The 21,813-nt window shown below is 35.8% G+C and overlaps 2 protein-coding genes and 1 long non-coding RNA gene across 3 annotated transcripts in view; 1 reads left to right on the top strand and 2 right to left on the bottom strand.

Moving 5' to 3' along the window:
- Nucleotides 1-21,813, bottom strand: part of LOC123781066 (uncharacterized) — a 614,912-nt gene that overhangs the window by 459,786 nt on the left and 133,313 nt on the right. The gene's annotated exons all lie outside the window — the stretch shown is intronic.
- Nucleotides 13,858-14,992, top strand: LOC123781175 (olfactory receptor 2S2-like). Its single transcript, XM_087869662.1, has 2 exons — nt 13,858-14,021; nt 14,356-14,992. The coding sequence occupies exons 1-2, from the start codon at nt 13,858-13,860 to the stop codon at nt 14,990-14,992; spliced, it is 801 nt and encodes a 266-aa protein (XP_087725788.1).
- On the bottom strand, nt 16,490-20,532 carry LOC123781057 (olfactory receptor 13F1-like). Its single transcript, XM_087869505.1, has one exon. It carries the CDS (start codon nt 19,814-19,816, stop codon nt 18,857-18,859), a length of 960 nt encoding a protein of 319 aa, XP_087725631.1. The 5' UTR covers nt 19,817-20,532; the 3' UTR covers nt 16,490-18,856.

Genomic DNA, 21,813 nt, shown 5'->3' with positions numbered 1-21,813 from the left:
GGCCCGGATGGTTTTCCTGGGGAATTCTACCAAACATTCAAAGAAGAAATAATACCTATTCTTCTAAAGCTATTTCAAAAAATAGAAACAGAAGGAAAGCTACCAAACTCATTCTATGAGACCAATATTACCTTGATCCCCAAACCAGGCAAAGACCCCCTCAAAAAGGAGAATTACAGACCGATTTCCCTAATGAATATGGACGCCAAAATCCTCAACAAGATCCTTGTTAATAGAATCCAACAGTACATTAAAAGGATTATCCATCATGACCAAGTGGGATTCATACCTGGGATGCAAGCGTGGTTCAACATTCGCAAATCGATCAGCGTGATACATCATATCAACAAGAAAAGACTCAGGAACCATATGATCCTCTCAATTGATGCAGAAATAGCATTTGACAAAATACAGCATCCTTTCCTGATTAAAACCCTTCAGAGTGTAGGGATAGAGGGTACATTTCTCAATCTCATAAAAGCCATCTATGAAAAGCCTACAGCAAATATTATTCTCAATGGGGAAAAGCTGGAAGCCTTTCCATTAAGATCAGGAACTCGACAAGGATGCCCACTCTCGCCACTATTATTCAACATAGTACTAGAAGTCCTTGCAACAGCAATCAGACAACAAAAAGGGATCAATGGTATCCAAATCGGCAGAGAAGAAGTCAAAATGTCTCTCTTTGCAGATGACATGATACTCTATATGGAAAACCCAAAAGAATCCACTCCCAAACTATTAGAAGTTATAGAGCAATTCAGTAACGTGGTGGGATACAAAATCAATACTCAGAAATTAGTTGCATTTCTATACACGAATAACGAGACTGAAGAAAGAGAAATTAGGGAATCCATCCCATTTACAATAGCACCAAAAACCATACATTACCTTGGAATTAACTTAACCAGAGACGTAAAGGACCTATATTCTAGAAACTATAAATCACTCTTGAAAGACATTGAGGAAGACATAAAAAGATGGAAAGATATTCCATGCTCATGGATCGGAAGAATTAACATAGTTAAAATGTCCATGCTACCCAGAGCAATCTACACTTTCAATGCTATCCCGATCAAAATAGCAATGACATTTTTCAAAGAACTGAAACAAATAGTCCTTAAATTTGTATGGAACCAGAAAAGACCCCGAATCTCCAAGGAACTGTTGAAAAGGAAAAACAAAGCTGGGGGCATCACAATGCCAGATTTCGAGCTGTACGACAAAGCTGTGATCACAAAGACATCATAGTACTGGCACAAAAACAGACACATAGACCAATGGAACAGAATAGAGAACCCAGAAATGGACCCTCGGCTCTTTGGGCAACTAATATTTGATAAAGTAGGAAAAAACATCTGGTGGGAAAAAGACAGTCTCTTCAATAAATGGTGCTGGGAAAATTGGACAGCTACATGCAAAAGAACGAAACTTGACCACTCTCTCACACCATACACAAAAATAAACTCCAAATGGATGAAAGACCTTGATGTGAGACAGGAATCCATCAAAATTCTAGAGGAGAACATAGGCAGCAACCTCTATGACATCGGCCAAAGCAACCTTTTTCATGACACATCCCCAAAGGCAAGAGAAACAAAAGATAAAATGAACTTATGGGACTTCATCAAGATAAAAAGCTTCTGCACAGCCAAGGAAACAGTAAAAAAAACTAAGATGAAGCCCACGGAATGGGAGAATATATTTGCAAATGACACTACAGATAAAGGACTGGTATCCAAGATCTACAAAGAACTTCTCAAACTCAATACACGAGAAACAAATAAACAAATCAAAAAATGGGCAGAAGATATGAACAGACACTTTTCCAATGAAGACATACAAATGGCTAACAGACACATGAAAAAATGTTCAAAATCATTAGCCATCAGGGAAATTCAGATCAAAACCACACTGAGATACCACCTTACGCCAGTTAGAACGGCAAAAATAGACAAGGCAAGAAACAACAATTGTTGGAGAGGATGTGGAGAAAGGGGATCCCTCCTACATTGTTGGTGGGAATGCAAGTTGGTACAGCCACTCTGGAAAACAGTGTGGAGGTCCCTTAAAAAGTTAAAAATTGAGCTACCCTATGATCCAGCCATCGCACTACTGGGTGTTTACCCCAAAGATACAGACGTAGTGAAGAGAAGGGCCATATGCACCCCAATGTTCATAGCAGCAATGTCCACAATAGCTAAATCGTGGAAGGAGCCGAGATGCCCTTCAACAGGTGACTGGATTAAGAAGTTGTGGTCCATATATACAATGGAATATTACTCAGCTATCAGAAAGAACAAATTCTCAACATTTGCTGCAACATGGACGGCACTGGAGGAGATAATGCTAAGTGAAATAAGTCAAGCAGAAAAAGACAACTATCATATGATTTCTCTCATCTATGGAACATAAGAACTAGGAAGATCGGTAGGGGAAGAAAGGGATAAAGAAAGGGGGGGTAATCAGAAGGGGGAATGAAACATGAGAGACTATGGACTCTGAGAAACAAACTGAGGGCCTCAGAGGGGAGGGGGGTGGGGGAATGGGATAGACTGGTGATGGGTAGTAAGGAGGGCACGTATTGCATGGTGCACTGGGTGTTATATGCAACTAATGAATCATTGAGCTTTACATCGGAAACCGGGGATATACTGTATGGTGACTAACATAATAAAAAATCATTAATAAAAAAAAATATGCAGAAAAAAAAAACATAGACCAGCTGAATGGTTAAATAAACAAGACCCATCCATATGCTGCCTATAAGAGACTCATGTCAGATAGAACGAGACACACAGACTGAAAGTGAAGGGATGGAGATTTTTCATGCAAATGGAAACCAACAGAAAGCTGGGATAGCTATGGTTATATCAGACAAAATAGGTTTCTAATACAAAGACTGTAATAAAAGACAAAGATAAGCATTACATAATGATAATGGGGTCAACCCAGCAAGAAGATATAGCACTTGTAAATATTTATGTACCCCACATAGGAGCCCCCAAATATATAAAGCAAATATTAACAGAACTAAAGGGAGAAATTGATGGCAATAGCAAAAAAAACAAACAAAACAAAACAAAACAAAAAACCCACTAAAATTTGCATGGAACCACCAAAGATTCTGAACAGCCAAAGCAATCTTAAGAAAGAACAAAGGCTCCGGCTTCTCCACATCCTTGCCAACGTTTGTTGTTTCCTGTCTTGTTAATTTTTGCCATTCTAATTGATATAAGGTAGTATCTCATTGTAGTTTTGATTTGTATTTCCCTGATGGCTAGTGATGTTGAACATTTTTTCATGTGTCTGTAAGCCATTTGTATGTCTTCTTTGGAGAAATGTCTGTTCATGTCATCTTCCCATTTCTTGACTGGATTATTTGTTTTTTGGGTGTTGACTTAGATAAGTTCTTTATAGATCTTGGATACCAGGCCTTTATCTGTAATGTCATTTGAAAATATCTTCTCCCATTCCGTGGGTTGCCTCCCATTCTTTGGGTTGTTCCCTTTGCTGTGCAGAAGCTTTTTATTTTGATGAAGTCCCAAAAGTTCACTTTTGCTTTTGTTACCCTTGCCTTTAGAGATGTGTCTTCAAAGAAGTTGCTGCAGCTAATGTTGAATAGGTTACTGCCTATGTTCTCCTCTAGAATTTTGATGGATTCCTGTTTCACATTTAGGTCTTCCATCCATTTTGAGTTTATCTTTGTGTATGGTGTAAGAGAATGGTCCAGTTTCATTCTTCTGCATGTGGCTGTCCAATTTTCCCAGTAATATTTATTGAGAGCACTGGGTGTTATACGCAACTAATGAACTACACCAAAAACTAATGATGCACTATATGTTGGCTAATTGAAAATAATAATAATAATAATAATAATAATAATAATAATAATAATAATGAAAGAACAAAGGTGGAGGCATCATGCTCCCTAATTTCAAATTGTACTACAAAGCTATAGTAATCAAAACTCTATGGTATTGGCATAAAAATAGGCACAGAGATCAATGGAACAAGAATAGAAAGCCCAGAAATAAGCCCACGCATATATGGGCAATTAGTCCACAACAAAGGAGGAATGAATATACAATGGGGAAAGGATAGTCCTTTTAATAAACAGTGTTGGGAAAATTAGAAAGCTAAATGCAAAAGAACAAAGCTAAACTTCTATCTTACACCATACACAAAAATTAATTCAAAATTTAAAGACTTCAATGAAAGGCCAGAAATCATGAAACTCCTAGAAATAAACATAGGCAGTAAGCTCCTTGACATCAATTTTGGTGATATTTTTATTTTTAATCTGACTCCAAAGGCAATGATCATAAAAGCAAAATTAAATTAAACAATGGGACTACATCCAAGTAAAAGGCATCTGCACAGTGAAGGAAACCATCAACAAAATAAAAAGGCAACCTACTGAATAGGAGAAGATATTTGCAAATGATATATCCAATAAGCGATTAACATCTAAAATATATATATATATATATATATATATATATTTTTTAAAGATTTTATTTATTTATTTGACAGAGAGTGAGAGACAGCCAGCGAGAGAGGGAACACAAGCAGGGGGAATGGGAGAGGAAGAAGCAGGCTCCCAGCGGAGGAGCCTGATGTGGGGCTCGATCCCAAGACTCCGGGATCATGGCTTGAGCCGAAGGCAGACGCTTAACGACTGAGCCACCCAGGCGCCCCAACATCTAAATATATTTAAAAACTTGTATAACTCAATATCAAAATAACAGCCTAATAAAAAAAAATTGGCAGAGGACTTGAATAGACATTTTTCCAAAGAAGACATACAGAGGGCAAACAGCTACATGAAAAATGCTCAACATCACTCAACATCAGAGAAATGTAAGTCAAAACCACAATGAGATATTATCTTCCACCTGTCAGAATGGCTATCATCAAAAAAGATAAGAAAAGATAAGTGTTAGCAAGGATGTGGAGAGAATGAATCCCTTGTGCACTGTTAGTACAGCCACCATGTAAAACAGATGGCGGTTCCTCAAAAAATTAATGGAACCATTATATATATATTATCCAGCAATTCCACTTCTGGGTATTTATAGGTTTAGGGCAGCTTCATTTACAATGGCCAACTTACTATATCAACAGAAGAATGGATAAAGATATACACATAACACATGCACACACTGGAATACTACTCAGTCATAAAAAATGAAATTTTGCCATTTGTGACAGCATGAATGTACTTTAGGGGCATTATGCTAAGTGAAATAAGTCAGACAATGAAAGAAAAATACTACATAATTTAACTTACATGTGGAATCCAAAAAGCAAAACAAATGAACTGAACAAAACAAAACTCAGATACAGACAACAGACTGATGGTTGCCAGAGGTCTGAGGTGAAGGGGGTGAAACAGGTGGAGGAGATCAAGAGATACAAAATTCCAGTTATAAAACAAATAAGTCATAAGGATGTAATGTACAGCATGGTGACTATGGCCAATAACATTGTATTGAAAATCTGAAACATGCTAAGAAAGTAAATCTTAAAAGTTAGGCTGGTGATGGGTAGTAAGGAGGGCATGTATTGCATGGTGCACTGGGTGTTATACGCAACTAATGAATCATTGAACTTTACATCAAAAACCAGGGATGTACTCTATGGTGACTAACATAATATAATAAAAAAATTAAAAATAAATAAATAAATACTTAAACATAAAAAAAAAAGTTCCCATCACAAGAAAAAAAAACTGTTAACTTTGAATGGTGATAGATAGTAACTAAGACTTATTATGGCAATCATTTTGCATTGTATGCAAATGTCAAATCATTATGTTGTATACCTGAAACTAATGTTGTATGTCAATTAACTTCAAGAGAAAAAGACTCAGAAACAGCAATCTGAAAAAAACGTGAAAAACTGTCATGAAAAAGGAGTATATATTTGTTGTTCCACAAGGAAAGATGAGTGTTGCACACAGAGAGTTATATATACAGTTAAATGTGAAGAACTGTCTAATAATGAGGATTGTCCAAAAATAACTTGTGTGGCTTTATAAAGTGCTCTAACCATCACTGGGTTTGGGGGCAGAAGTAAGAGGAACATCAACCACACTGTAGATGTGTTTCTGTCATCTCATAAGGTTTAGTACTAAATATAAAGATGATTTCCAGTTCTAAGATCCAATTCTAAATGAATTTTACTGCTTCACTAGAATGATTGTATTAGAGTATGCATTTAATTATCTCTATCTCCCCTTTAATAATTCATTATTCATAATTCACTATGAAAGTTGAGATTATTCCAAAAATAAAAGCATTCCTTTTCAGGAATAAATTACAATAATTATTGGAGCATTATTTATAATAGTAAAGAATGAAAGCAAGACAAATGCCCATTATTTGAGAAGAGAGTGAATAAATTTTGTGACATAAATAGAGTACTATCTAGCCATTATAAACATGTGTTACCCAAACACTTGATGATATGTGAAAAGCTGCTTATGATAGAATGTTAAGCATAAGAGGATGTAAATTATAGATAAAGGTAGAAATTTTATGATCTATAATACACTTCACCTGTCCATCTTTAAAATATTTGAACCTATATTTCTGAATCTATATTTTTCTTTTTTTTTCTTTTCTTTTTTTAAAGATTTTATTTATTTATTCGACAGAGATAGAGACAGCCAGCGAGAGAGGGAACACAAGCAGGGGGAGTGGGAGAGGAAGAAGCAGGCTCACAGCAGAGGAGCCTGATGCGGGGCTCGATCCCACAATGCCGGGATCACGCCCTGAGCCGAAGGCAGACGCCCAACCGCTATGCCACCCAGGCGCCCCTGAATCTATATTTTTCTATGTCCAAGTACATCTCAATATTGCCCTAGCGGCAAGTCCATTAAGAGGATGAATAAATGAGAGAGAATGAATTAATGAATATGGAAGGATGAATAAATGGGAGAGAATGAATAAAGAAAAGGTGTGGCACATTTTTAATAAACTATTTTGGAAAATAGTTAATATTTTTAAAATATCAATCTGTCCCATGCCTTAGACATAAAACAATATAGTTATCATATGGATGAGAGAGAAAAAAATCAAGTCAAAAGAAAATTTCATTCATGTTTTTTCAGGGATCATATGAAAATCTTACGTCAATGAAAATTAAAATAACAAGTCAAAAATAAGAAGGAAAACCACAAACTGGAAAAGTATTTGCAAAAAATCTGAAGAACAAAGTGATCATCTATTAAGAGTTCATACTAATTAAGAGGTAAACTATCAAAATACCAAGAGATAGTTAAGCAAAGGATGTGGATGGACAACAAAAGAGAAAATATAAGCAATAAGTAAACATAGAGGGAATGTTCAATCTAACTGGCAATTATAGAAATGAAAAGCTAAAAGTAATGTTTTATACAAGAGAAAAGAATAAATGCCTTCTCTGGTTCCAGAAAATCCACAAAAAGTTGTCTGTACAAATACTTCAGTAGCAGTGTAAAGTTTTAAGTTTTGGATTGGAAAAATAATTTTGCATATGAGCTAAGAATTCTCTCAGTTCATGCACTTTCATTCTATAGTCTTAATCTCTAGAGATCTGCCTTAAATTCTGAATTTTCAGTAGAAGGAAAAGCATATTACATAACCTGATACATCAATATCAATAGCCATTATATCAAAATCTCAAAAAATTTGAGACCATGGGGCGCCAGGGTGGCTCAGCCGTTAAGCATCTGCCTTCAGCTCAGGGCGTGATCCCAGCGTTCTGGGATCGAGTCCCGCATCAGGTTCCTCCGCTGGGAGCCTGCTTCTTCCTCTCCCACTCCCCCTGCTTGTGTTCCCTCTCTCGCTGGCTGGCTGTCTCTGTCAAGTAAATAAATAAAACCTTTAAAAAAAAGTTGAGACCAATTAAAATATCCAGTAATATTAAAATTGTAGCCCAGATTATAGTAATTCCACTTAATGAAATATTCTTCAAATTTTAAAAAGGAACATTAAAAAGACTATGAAAAATCACAAAACATAGTGCTATAAAGTGGTAAATACTAATTAAAATTTATGCTGTGATTATACCAGTATAAAGAAAAATTGTGTGGTGTGTGACCTAGAATTAACAAAAATATTAAAGATAAACAAGTGTTTAAAGAGGTGGAATGACTACTTAGAACTCTATTAGGATTGACCTAGTACTATTCCCGGAATAAAAAAGAAAAACAAATTCTCAGGGAAAAGTTAATTTTTCTGAGAACTTTTGGACATATTCTGATTCCAGCCCCATATTATGTAGAGGCCATCAAATACAGCTATATTCAATGTATACTCCAAGAAATGTATAACTGGGGAAGATTCTCTTTAAGTGAAGATAATTGGGGTTTTAGAATATGCAGAAGTCAGGGACTTTGTCTCTGGAGAATCCTAAGTTTCTGACTCATAATGTCTCTGGAGAATCCTAAGTTTCTGACTCATAACCTTAGGGATTGAAGAAGTTTGTAAAAAATAAGAGCTAAATTGACTTCCAAAAGAAGCTGAATCTCTTGAGTAAATGTCAACTTTAGGACAAGTCATGGGAAACTAGAGTTGCATCATGGATCTTTATTTTTAATAAATTTTATTTCCTTGATACCTTCTTATGAAAATTCATATACAGACGAATTGCCTGATTGTAGCTATTTCTTCCCACATTTCTTTTTAGGAAGGAGAACAACTGCCTTTCAAAGTGAGACTCTTCTGGTCTCGTCTGAAATATGCAAATGAAATTCAAAGTCCTGGAAATTTTTTCTATTACTTAATAGAACGCAATGGTACGGATGACTTTAAAACCTAATCAGGAGGTAAGATAAAGAGAAAAGTTGTATTAAAATTATTTCAAAAGGAAAACATCCTATCAATAAATATAAAGATTTTTTTGTTGTTGTTGAGGTGATCATTGTTGGTGGGATTTTGAAAGTATGTATATATATATATGTAAAGGAAAAAAATATAAAAATCCAGGCATCATCTTCAACAGCAGAATATTATTTAAATTCCTTTCAAAATCCCAAAATAGTACATGAAAAAGAGACTAGTAAGGGAGAGGAGGATGACTGCAACACAAAAGACCCTTGTAAGTAATAGATGAGTAGCTGCTGTATTCAAGTATCTAGTTCAGTAAAATCTTAAGTAAAAATTATATAGAGAAGGAGCCCACAATAATTTATATATTATTCACAAACTATGTTTAAGAAGGGTTTAAGGAAACATGTAAGTACAGGTGTTTATGGTAAAAATAGGATTAGAAACAAAAATATGTAATGGAAGGCTGAAATAATTATAATTGTTACTCTGAACTGTAGGTGCCCAAGGCAAAAGAAGAAATATTAATTTTTTTGAGTTCCCATTTATGTAACAAATCAATTCTACCACTCTAGATCTTAATTGTCCATGCTAGACCTGAAAGGAATTTTTGGCGTTTTTTTTTTTCATTTTTAATTTACTATTGTGGATAATGTCTTCATAAATGGAAGACAATAAATGCCTTCAATGCTTTCAAAAGATTCCAATATATTTTTATGTGTGTATTTATCATATAGATCCTTGAAAGTTAAGTGCATCATATTAAATTGTGGTTTTATAAGAAGAAATTTTATAAATAAGTAGATGGAATATAGTGCTAAAACAGGCTTGAATCATAGTTCTGGTATTTACCACTTATAAGATATTGAAAACCAGGTGTTGTATGCAAGTGTTGAACCACTACTACTTTGTACACCTGAAACTAATATTACACTGTATGTTAACTAACTGGAATTTAAATAAAAACTTATAAAAAAGATATTGAAAATCGTACTTAAGCTTTGGAACTTCAAACTCATTTCCTCATTGGCAAAATTTATAATATTTAGATTGTTTTAAAGATTAAATGATAAAAATTATATGAAGTGCCTCATACTAGGACCTCACGTGACAATTTCTCTTCTCTTTGTAACCTAAAATAATACATCTTTCCTTGTGGTATATTAATTGAAGATTAGAGTTTATAAAATCAATACATTGAGAATCAGCAAATCCACTGCTTTTTAAATCAAGTATCAATTGTCTTAATTGATATTTTTAGAAGAAGTGGAGAGAATAAGAGGATTATTTCCTCTAGTGAGAATCTAGAGTGCAGATAGTATGTGTTTTTCATTGAAAAATTTTAGTCCTTTAAATATTAGATCTTCAAGCATCTAAGTCAATAAAATAAAACGAAAAATTTATAGAAAGTTAGACAGTTTCCTTCTAGAAAGTTAGAGAGCTTGAATTCTGGCTTGGATAAAAAGTACAAACTTTCCTTAATTCTATTACAACAATAAAACAGTGCCAAGATGAAGTCCCAGGGCATTGAAACACAGAGTGGTTAATTCTTGTAAAACATCAGGGGTTGAGAGAGGGGGGTGAGAGGTTGGCTAGGATCCAGGCCAGTTCAGATCCTTTACAAATAGGAATGTCATCTTCTAAATGATAATTCTGTTCTAGGCATCGATAGTCTGCAATCTCTTTTGATAACATATGATTAGGTCAAGAACTCAAGATCCTCATCTTGGTGTACCTCCTAAAAACAAGACAAAACAAAAAAACCCTGTTACCTGGACAACTTTGAGGGCAGGGATTATAAATGCTCTCTTCCACCAGAAATAGTAGGTTCCTACCAATAACTACATAGGACACACCTCTACAGCCCTCCCTCAAAGTAGTTTCTAGACACTTAAGATAATCACTGTACTACTTAAATTGTTTTAACATTTTTTTATTCTGAATTAATTTTCCTAACACAACTGGAACCTGCTTCAGTATTTTTCTTTTTTAATATTTTTTCTTTATATATATTTCAGAATTTTGGGTAATTCAGAAAAGTAGAAGAAAGTTCTCTAAGATAACCATAAAGGTTTTGGGTATTTCTTCCCAGTCTTTCAGTCTAGGTTATCTTGGTTTAGGTTTTGCAAAAGATGCTGTTGTTTTGTTTCTGTTTCACTTAATCATTTTAACATAAACATCATTTTTGTTTTAATACAAATTCCTCACAAATGTCATATTAATAAGTGCATAATGGCCCATCAAATTAGTACGCTATGATTATCTAACAATTCCTGTGGCATTAGCTAAGAATGAAAAACTGTTTCAAAAGAGAATATCCAATAATAGCACATATTTAGTAAAAATGGAATTATCCAATATATACTTTGCATGGAAAGAAACTATCAAGAATCTTAAAAATCTTCATTCCCTTGTTCCCAGGAACCCATTTTGTGAAGTAAGCTAAAATGAAGAAAAAATTTCAGTCACAATGGTATTAAACAAGAGAGTTTGTCGATTGCTTCTTAAAAATCACACTAACATTGCAAGAGTAATGAAAATAATTTCCTCCATACTGTCAATTATCCTTCCTCCCACCTCTGATTTGCAAGCACAAAAGCAGATTGGTGGTTTCTTTTATAAATGTTTGCAAGTGAATTTTTTTTATAGCAACTATCTCTGAACTGTCAAGATACTAAATGTACACCACCATTACTTCCTGCAAGTAATTTCCAAATAGGAATGAACCTGTAACTAGAAAAGAAAAGATGGTATTTGACATGATTCACATCTTTCTTGAAAAGACCCCAGACAACTGATGGTCCTTCAAAGCCTCTATCAGAATTTTATTTTCATATTCAGAGTAGGTTGATATATACATCTACGGTCAATCAAATTCAAATCTTAATACCAAACAGAAGTATATCCTGGCCTACTCAACCTTTCCTACCCTTTTTTTTAGTGTATGCCTACAAAGTATGGTACAGCTTGAATTGGAGGACAACAAGTCCTCCTTTCCATAGCCAAAAGACATATAAACATTATATTATGCTGATTAATATGTCTGACCATTATAAACTAGAGTTGTCATAGAAAGCAGCATACATAACCTGTTGGCAAATGACTATCACAGAGAAAAATGGCAAACTCTATACCAGAAACACAGCCTTGTTTAGAAACACTACGTAGAAACTTATTCATTGGATCAATTCTTTTCTTTTCCTCCAGGGATTTTTTTTTTTTTTTTACAGATTGATTGATTTATTTGAGAGAAAGAGAGAGAATGTGGGTGGGGAGGGACAAAGGCAGAAGGAGAGAGAGAATCTTAAGCAGATTTCCCACCGAGCAGGGAGCCGACAACGTGGGGCTCGATTCCACAACCCTGAGATCATGACCTGAGCCGAAATCAAGAGTTTGACACTTAACCAACTGAGCCACCCAGGTGCCACCCTCTAGGGATACTTTAAAGTTTGGTAGAATACCTTGGGAATGAAAAGGTGTTTTCAAAATTATGTTCTTTGATTTATTTACTATAAAAAAGAAGGTCATCTAGTAATATCTACTCCTTAAATTATTTCAAATTTAAGTTATTTGTCCATGCTCTACGAGACACAATTCAGATGCTTGAGCTGACCTTGAATTCCTTTTTTGGAAAATACTGACCCTAATTGCAAATTCAACGAATGGAAAATAAATGACTTTAACATGGACAGAAATGAAAAAACAGGCTCTTTTGTATGCAACTTGGTTGCTTGTGTATCTAAAATCTAAAGAACAAAAAACTGACTGCAATACACTCACACAGATATCTCAACTCCAAATCTCAGAAAGTGTTCAGTTTTTCATTTTCTACTATTCAATTACAGTCCTGTATACAACAGAAGCACTAGTGGCACTCTGCAGTAGTATTGGAGAGAGATGGTCTAAAAGGCCTTGCTATTCATGTGAGTTCTGTAGTCAGCAGTAGCAGCATCTGGAAACATGTTAATAAATTCAGATCTTAGAATCTGCTTTAGACCCGCTGATTCAGAGTCCCTTACAAAGATTCCCCACATGATTCATCTGTATTCTAAAATTTAGAGGCACTCCACTAGACAGGTGGTTTACTTTCACATTGCACATTAGAAGCATCTGGAGAACATTATTTTTTTAAAGATTTTATTTATTTACTTGAGAAAGAGAGAGCATGAGAGAGAGAGCACAAGCAGGAGGTGTGGCAGAAGGAGAGAAAGGGAGAGGGAGAAGCAGTCTCCCCACTGAGCAGGGAGCCTGATGAGGGGCTCCATCCCAGGACCCCAGGATCATGACCTGAGCCGAAGGCAGACACTTAACCAACTGAGCCACCCAGGCGCCCCTCTGGAGAACATTATTTGAAAAGATGTCTGATTCACACTCCTTAGACAATTTACATAATTTGGAGAGGGGAATAGCCTGTTGTTTAAAAAGAACAGGTGATGTAAAGTCAGAAAATGCACATTTGAGTAGTGGCTCACTCACTGTGTTTTTATATACATTTTACCTCTACAAATTTCACTTTCCTCAGATAATTATAGTGATGATAAAATGAGTAATATGTGTGAACATATTTATAAATTATAAAGCTTTAAATCACTGGTATTGTTAATGATATCCATGAAATAAAATCAAATACATAGATATTTTTAACAGATTAGGCACACTCTCTCCAAAATGATGATATTCAAAGTGGGGTCTGTGGGTCCAGTGAATTGGAAATAACAGATGTTTGTTAAAAGTGTAAATAGTCCTTCCCTGTCTCAGAACTGTATATCACAATCTCAGGAAATAGAATACAAAAACCTGTATTTTTAATAAGCTATCCATATAATTACTACATGTCTTCAATCCTCTCCTTTAAGAGCCAGAAGAGAAATCCAAACAGCTAAACTCACAACTGCTACCACCACTCCACTAGTGCTGACACGCTTGTTGCCCCTCCTCCAATGATCTCTTATTGCATATGGTAATATGTATAGACTTGTTAAACTCACATGCAGTTTTCTCTTCTGGATTACTCCAGGTATAAAAAAGTAAAATGGACAGGATGAATTGGACTGAGATTGAGTTCGTTCTGCAGGGATTTTCTGAGTACCCCAGAGTGGAAAAATTCCTTTTTGTGATGTGCTTGATGATGTACCTGGTGATCCTGCTGGGAAACAGCACCTTGATCATCCTAACTCTTCTGGATTCTCGCCTCCATACGCCCATGTACTTCTTCCTTGGTAATCTTTCCTTCCTAGACATTTGGTACACATCCTCCTTTATCCCCACAATGTTGATACACTTCCTATCACAGAAAAAAAAATCGGGGCGCCTGGGTGGTACAGCGGTTAAGCGTCTGCCTTCGGCTCAGGGCGTGATCCCGGCGTTCTGGGATCGAGCCCCACATCAGGCTCCTCCACTATGAGTCTGCTTCTTCCTCTCCCACTCCCCCCTGCTTGTGTTCCCTCTCTCGCTGGCTGTCTCTATCTCTGTCGAATAAATAAATAAAATCTTTAAAAAAAAAAAAAAAAAGAAAGAAAGAAACCATCTCCTTCACTAGATGTGTTGTTCAGATGTCTGTCTCCTACTCTATGGGGTCCACAGAGTGTGTGCTCCTAGCAGTGATGGCATATGACCGTTACGTAGCCATCTGTAACCCTTTAAGATACACCATCATCATCAGCAAGGCACTCTGTATTCAGATGGTAGCTCTCTCCTGGGGATTGGGATTTCTCAATTCACTGACAGAAACTATTCTTGCAATACGGTTGCCCTTCTGTGGAAAAAATGTCATTAATCACTTTGTTTGTGAAATACTGGCCTTTGTCAAGCTGGCTTGTACAGATATTTCCTTGAATGAGATTACTATAATGTTGGGCAATGTAATATTTTTGTTTTCTCCATTACTGTTAATTTGTATCTCCTACATTTTCATCCTTTCTACTGTACTAAGAATCAATTCAGCAGAAGGAAGAAAAAAGGCCTTCTCTACCTGCTCAGCCCACTTAACAGTAGTGACTGTGTTTTATGGGACAATCCTCTTCATGTATATGAAGCCAAAGTCCAAAGATTCTGCTTTTAACAAATTGATTGCTCTGATCTATGGAGTAGTCACTCCCATGCTCAATCCTATTATCTATAGCCTGAGGAATACAGAGGTGCACGGAGCTATGAGGAAATTAATCACTTTTTTATGAAAATGACTGATAAAAATGTAGAGACAACTGGCATAAGAAGTGAGAGTAAACTTTAAGAAATAAGAAAAATAAAATAAAGCTTTTCCAAAAAATCCAGCACAGATCTTCTTCAACTGATGGGGTTATGTCCTGATAAGCCCATTGAAAGTTCAAAATATCATAAGTAAAAAATACATTTAATACACCTAATCTACTGAGATCATAGCTTAGCCTAGCCTAACTTAAACACATTCAGAACACCTACATTAGCCAACAGTTGTTCAAAATCACCTCACACAAAGCCTGTTTACAATAAAACATTGAATATTTCATATAATAATAAATTATATGAGTACTATACTGAAATTGAAGAACAGAATGGTTATATGGGTGCAGAATGGTTGTGAGTGTATCAGTTGTTTACCCTTGTGATCATGTGGCTCAGACTAGAGGCTGTGGCCACTGCCTAGCATAACAAGAGAATATCAAGAGCTATCATGTTGTTAGCCCAGGAAAAGATCAAAATTCAAATTTCAAAGTACTGTTTACATTGAATGCATATCACTTTTGCATCATCATAAAGTCGAAAAGTCCTAAGTCAAACCATTTTAAGTCAAGGACCAACTGTACCTTTATCTACTGAACAAATAAAACACATATTTTTCAATTCCTTTGAGAGAAATACTTGAGTTTTTCTGTTTGTCTGTTTGTTTATTACTAATTTTTGTTTTACCCAAGGACTTGATCTGGCCCCAACTTAATTTTCCAGGTACCTATTTCCTCCTTCTTCTTTCTCTCCTCATGTTTCTCCCACCCCCTTTGCACAATGCTATGCTCCATTCGCTATTAGTTCTCCAATTATATCATGTTCTTTCCCTACCTAAAGATAATAGCCTATGCCACTTCTTCCTCATCATCATGTTTCTCTTACTCATTAAAGACAATTCAAGTGTTTGATCTTCTGCAAATCCTTCCAAAATTTACTCAGTTATTCCCTCCTCTATGCTGCCTTGAACTTTACCTCTGTTATGGCAATTTTTCTTTTATACCAAATCATTTATTAGATTCTGAAATATCCCCAATGGCAGAATTCACTGTTCTCTGTATGAAGTCTAATGTCAAATAAATTTAAAACAGAAGGCAATAATTAACTACTGAATTAACATTTTTAAAGAATAGCAAAATATAGTCCAAGTACTTGATATAATACAGTGAGATAAGAGAAGCTGAATTTATGTATTATTTCATTGGCTAAACAACAAATTCAAAAGGTTTTGATAAAGTATCAGCTAATTTTAAATGTATGGAAATATAAGAGCAGATAAAACATTGATAAATATACTGAAGAGGTCATTTGGGCTGGGTAAAACAAAAATCACATCAGTGTATAATTATTCTCTAATAAAAAAATAGCTGAGAAAAAAGATATATCAATTGTATAAATCCTTCTTAAAGAATACTGACAATTTCACTTTTTCAGCAGCAACAGTTTCATTTTAAATATTTTCTTTTTTAAAAAATCCCTTTGAAATTGCTAGTGAATAATAGTATGCAGTTTTATTTTTTATGTGATATCATACCATATGTTTATTTGATATATAGTTGAGCTGCCTGGTACAGTGTCATAGCCTGAGCTGGATGAACAGAGCAACTATCCTCAAGGGCCACCCGGCAAAGGTTTCAGCAGCCAAACAATGTTCAGGAGGGCTTCTTTGCTTGTTCTATCCAGCATGATGTTTGGGAGCCTGATGGAGTAAGTGAAATATCAACATGAAAGGGAGGCCCAATTCAGGTTGTCAGAACCCAAGTACAATCAAAAGGACATCCACACAGGGAATGACTCAGCTCAGACTGTCAGGGAAAGAGAAAGAGATAACTTGGGGTATTTTACGCTTATATCCCTAAGTACTACCAGAGTGATAGGCCTAGACTTGTAACACACTAACAAGATGTTTCTCAATACATTTGAAATCACAGGTAAATTTTTCCCTAGATGACATCAGCCACACCTAGGGCTCAATTTCCATCTCTGTGCAAAAGACTTCTCAACATATGTATAGCTTTAGTCCTGATTTCTTGCCTGGACTTCACTAATATATGTTCACCTGAAAGTCTTACCATCAAACCAGTCAATCAACTTACACCCCTATCTTCATGAAGTCATCGTCCTTAAGCTTCTCCTCTCATCCAATGGCTGCATCTGAGATCTTTACTTAGACCAATGGACCAATCATCTTTGATGACCGTTTATTAATACTTGAGAAATCAAATCAGCACTACAACCCTGTAATTCCCATATTCATCCTATTTTCTTCATCCCATTGCTTTCTGGATCCAAGCCATCACAACAATTTTATTGATTTCTGGCAACAACTTCATGCGAGCAAACAAGTTTTGCACACTGAACTTATATTTAGTCATCTGGTCCAGAAAGTATATACAAATGCTACAAATGCTGCTGAGTGTACAATTTTTAATTCCTTGTATACTATGGTTTATATAATAAGATATATTCATGTATTTCAATATTTCACACCATTTTAGTGGGTTTGGGGTATTGTATATCTTATAATAAACTAATGGGTTCATTTATACCCTTGGATTTAAGAAACTAGGTGTCAAGGGAAAGCACAATAAAAAAAGAAAGGTTACTAGTACTTTCAATGAACATCCTGTAGCTTCTTTGAATTTACAAAATAATGTCAGCATTCTAAGACCAACAACAAACTGCTAAACTCTCTGATATATTTTTCCAGACTGGCACTCCTACCTCATTTCTATTCAGGATATATTTGTGCAGACCTTTTCCATGTGTACATAGACATTCATATCACACATATCTATCTACATGCACAGATATATCCACACATGTAAAACATAGTTACACTTTGTGTAATACGCAATTACTTTCATTAAATTTAGCTTTGCTGAAAAAGAGATTGTACTAGATTTCTAAGGCTGCCATTACAAAATACCATAGATTGGACTGCTTAAACAACAGAAATTTACTTGCTCATACTTCTGGAGGCTAGAAGTCCAAGATTAAAGTGTTGGCAGATTTGATATCTTCTGAAGCCTCTCCTTGGCTTGCAGATAGCCACCTTTTTGCTATGTCCTTTCCTCTATATGTGAGCATCCTTGGTGAAACCATGTGTGTCTAAATTTCTTCTTACAATGACACAACTCAGATTGTATGAGGGCCCACACTGACAGGCTCATTTTAACTTAATCAATTTTTTAAAGGCAAATATAGATACATTCTGAGGTACTGGGGGGTTAGAGCTTCAAAATGAGTGTTGGAGGGACACAATTCAGCCTAAAGCAGAGGTTAATCATAAATTAGCTAAAAAGTCTACTATAGGTATTACATTTGTATATTACATGTACATAATTTTGAATACTAACAATACACTAACTTAATGTTTAAAGTTATATTTACACTCTATAACCCAAAATAAAAATTGAAATTTGTCATCATGAGACCTATTTGCTTACGATTTCAGATATGCTTATATAAGAGATATCTATATTATTTTAGTTTCAGTAGTCAGTCAAGGAAGAAACTTAAGAAATCACACATCTCATTTAAAATGAGTGTCTTCCTGGGGCACCGGGTGGTGCAGTCAGTTGAGCATCTGACTCTTGGTTTCAGCTCGGGTCATGATCTCAGGGTCCTGAGATCAAGCCCCATGTTGGGGTCTGTACTCAGTGCAGACTCTGCTTAAGATTCTCTCTCCCTCTCCCTCTGTGTCTCCCACTCATGCTCTCTTACTCTCTAAAATAAATAAATAAATCTTTTTAAAAAATGAGTGTCTTCCCCCATTATTCCAATGTTCTGTTGTGTACTGACCACTAAAACATGCCTCAGGTTAATATTTATTGATATTATTTGCTACTGGGGATTAAAAAAGCACAAAGAGGGTTCCTAATCAGCAATTTTTTCACAGCTGCTTTTACCTCTTTGTTCCATAGACTATAGATGATAGGATTCAACATGGGGGTTAATCCAGCATATATCAAAGCTATAAATTTATCTATTTCCTGTGAATCTACAGCCGAGGGCTTCAGGTACATGGAGAGAGCTGTCCCATAGAACAAAACCACCACAGTCAGGTGGGCTGCACATGTTGAAAAGGCTTTGCTTCGACCATCCACTGAGCTGATGCTCAGAATGTTGAAGAGAATGAATGCATAAGATATACAAATGAGGAGCATCGGCATAGGAAGAAGAACTACGCTGATCACCAACATGATTAACTGCACCCTGGAAGTATCTACACAAACCAGTTTCAACACAGCCAGAATTTCACAAGTGAAATGATTGATGATGCTATTTCCACAGAGAGGCTGATGCAGCACAGACATTGTTTCCACCAGGGCAGTGAGGCAGCCTGTCACCCAGGAGCCAGCCGCAATCTGCACACAGACGCTCTTGTTCATGATGATAGGATATCTCAGGGGGTTGCAGATGGCTACATACCGGTCATATGCCATCATGGACAGGAGCACACACTCAGTGGAGCCCATGGCAAGAGAAAAGTACATCTGAATGGCACATCCTGAGAATGAGATGGTGTTTCTTCCTGAAACGAAGTTTGCCAGCATTGGAGTGAGTGCAGAAGAGGTGTACCAGATGTCTAAAAAGGAGAGGTTGCTGAGGAAGAAGTACATGGGTTTGTGTAGGTGGGAATCCAGGATGGTGATGGAGATCAGAATTATATTACCCAGCAGGGTGATCAGGTACATCAGCAAGCACAACACAAATATGATGACCTTAACTTTGGGGTAGTCAGTAAATCCCAGAAAAATAAAATCTGAAATGACTGTCAAGTTTGCCTTGACCATTTTATTCCTTTTTGTTTATCTGCAGTAGTGAATAAAAATATACATTGTATATATTATAAAAATTAAATTCTACCAACTTTCCATGGGTGTTTGCTAGGGGTACTTTAAAAGGATCATTATTCTGGCAATACCATATTAATTATCCGTTCATTCATTCAACATTTATTGAATATACTACAACTCACTGAAGATCAAGAGTTGAATTACATAAAAAGCTGCTCTTGGGCAACTCACAATTGAATATCACACAGTCAAGTAAATAAATAATTACAAGAACATGATATAAGTATGCCCTACGGTACTAGGAGAACACAGAGAGGAAGGATCCTAACTCTATGTTGGGGATGCTGCTCAGTGAGACATTTTGAGACTTAGTTTAATCAAAAAATGCATTAGATTTAATCAAGGTAAGGACTGCAGGAGATTTGCTGGGGAAAGAAAAAATTTCTGTAAAAGTTACACTGAGGAAGGATTTAGTTGCATTTCATAAACCTGCTAATTACGTAATATAACAGATGTACACTAATGAATATAAATAGCTGTACACTAATGAATATAAATAGAAGATAAACATGCATCCAATCACTATAGTACCACCTGATTTCCATCTTTGGGAAGGCATTTTTGAATAGGGAATAATCCTGTACCCACACTTAAAAACAAAACAATTTTCAAAGTGAGTATTTTATATTACAGTTCAAATTACTTGTGCTATGTCTCACAATTGGTCACATATGGAGACATGTTTAAAAACCACGGTCCTACAAGTGAAGTTCAAATGAAATCAATCACAAGTACTCAAGCCTCACATCTTCATCATTGCCTACTTATCCCTACTTCTCATCTCCCAACACTACACTTCCACACATTGGTCTGAAACAACAACCAGTGTGTAGTTTCTCATACTTGTCAGGCCACTTCATATTTTTATGTCTTTAATCAACAGTTTATCTCCATGCAGTAGCCTTTCTCCCCAGCTCCAATCTGGTCTTTCATGAATACTTATTCTGTCATCAAAACCGTATGCCACAGTCTCAAGTACAGCTTCGTTCTTTGTACATACTTAGGTTACTCAAGTATATTACACCAAACTACAGCCATATATGTACATCGCAATTGCTTCCACCCCTAGTAGAAGTGAGCTTCTCAAGAGCTTGTTCCCCATAATACTAGCAAAGTAATAGCTCACATTTAAGATTTTTAATAATACACCACTGCCTTGAATGTGGAAAGCTTTTGATACATATTCAAATAAGTACATTTTCACTACAGTTCTCCATGTCAACATAAAAGCCTGAAGATTTCTTAACTTGTCATTTACATCTGCATTCTTATCTGTAACATTAAAGAAACTAGTTCATTTAAGAAACAAAGACAATGAGCTCTTAGCTTATATATTTGATGTAGAGTGAGGGGGATGGGGAAGGCAATGACCACTTGTACTCTTAGAAGAGCTTATAGTGCTTCCTAAACAATCATCCTCTGTAGGGTTTTATAGCACTGTCCTCTGAGTGTGAAATTTGGACTCTAAATCCAACCATGCCACTTACCAGTATACACAATTAGACAAATCACTTGGCTTCTTGGACACTCAGTTTTCTAATCTATACAAGGAGGATGATAATTCCTAAATTAACTTGTTTTAAATTCTCCCTCCACCACTCCAATTTCATGAACTCTCTAATATTTCAGAGAATCACAAAGAATTTATGATTTCATGGCCTCCCTGCTTTCCAGAACTACAATTGCCTGTATGCTGACCCAGTGCTAGTTTACACTGACTCAGATAAAAAACTTAGCACCTTTTTTATAATCTATTGAAATTTCAACCCCCAACCATGTATGAATATGAAACACTTAACTGATTATTTCCAGAAAGGTTAATGTTAGACATTTCTGCTCTTTTGTTCATTTTGGTCAGCACACACCACCACTTCGACTGAGGCTTTCTCTATTGTCTTTCCCCACTCAGCACCCAATTTTCTTGCTCTAGCTCT

This window comes from Ursus americanus, chromosome 18 (assembly GCF_024610735.1).
Source record: "Ursus americanus isolate L20-20 chromosome 18, mUrsAme1.1.p, whole genome shotgun sequence".
In the NCBI taxonomy this organism is placed as follows: Eukaryota; Metazoa; Chordata; class Mammalia; order Carnivora; family Ursidae; genus Ursus; species Ursus americanus.
Note: the sequence above shows the minus strand (reverse complement) of the source record. Positions and strands in the feature narration are given on the sequence as shown.

Excerpts from the sequence above, each read along its gene's own strand:
- LOC123781057 (XM_087869505.1), bottom strand. The coding sequence starts at position 19,816 with ATGGTCAAGGCAAACTTGACAGTCATTTCAGATTTTATTTTTCTGGGA.
- LOC123781175 (XM_087869662.1), top strand. The coding sequence starts at position 13,858 with ATGAATTGGACTGAGATTGAGTTCGTTCTGCAGGGATTTTCTGAGTAC. Across the intron at positions 14,022-14,355 it reads TCTCGCCTCCATACGCCCAT|ATGTGTTGTTCAGATGTCTG; the intron begins GTACTTCTTCCT and ends CTCCTTCACTAG.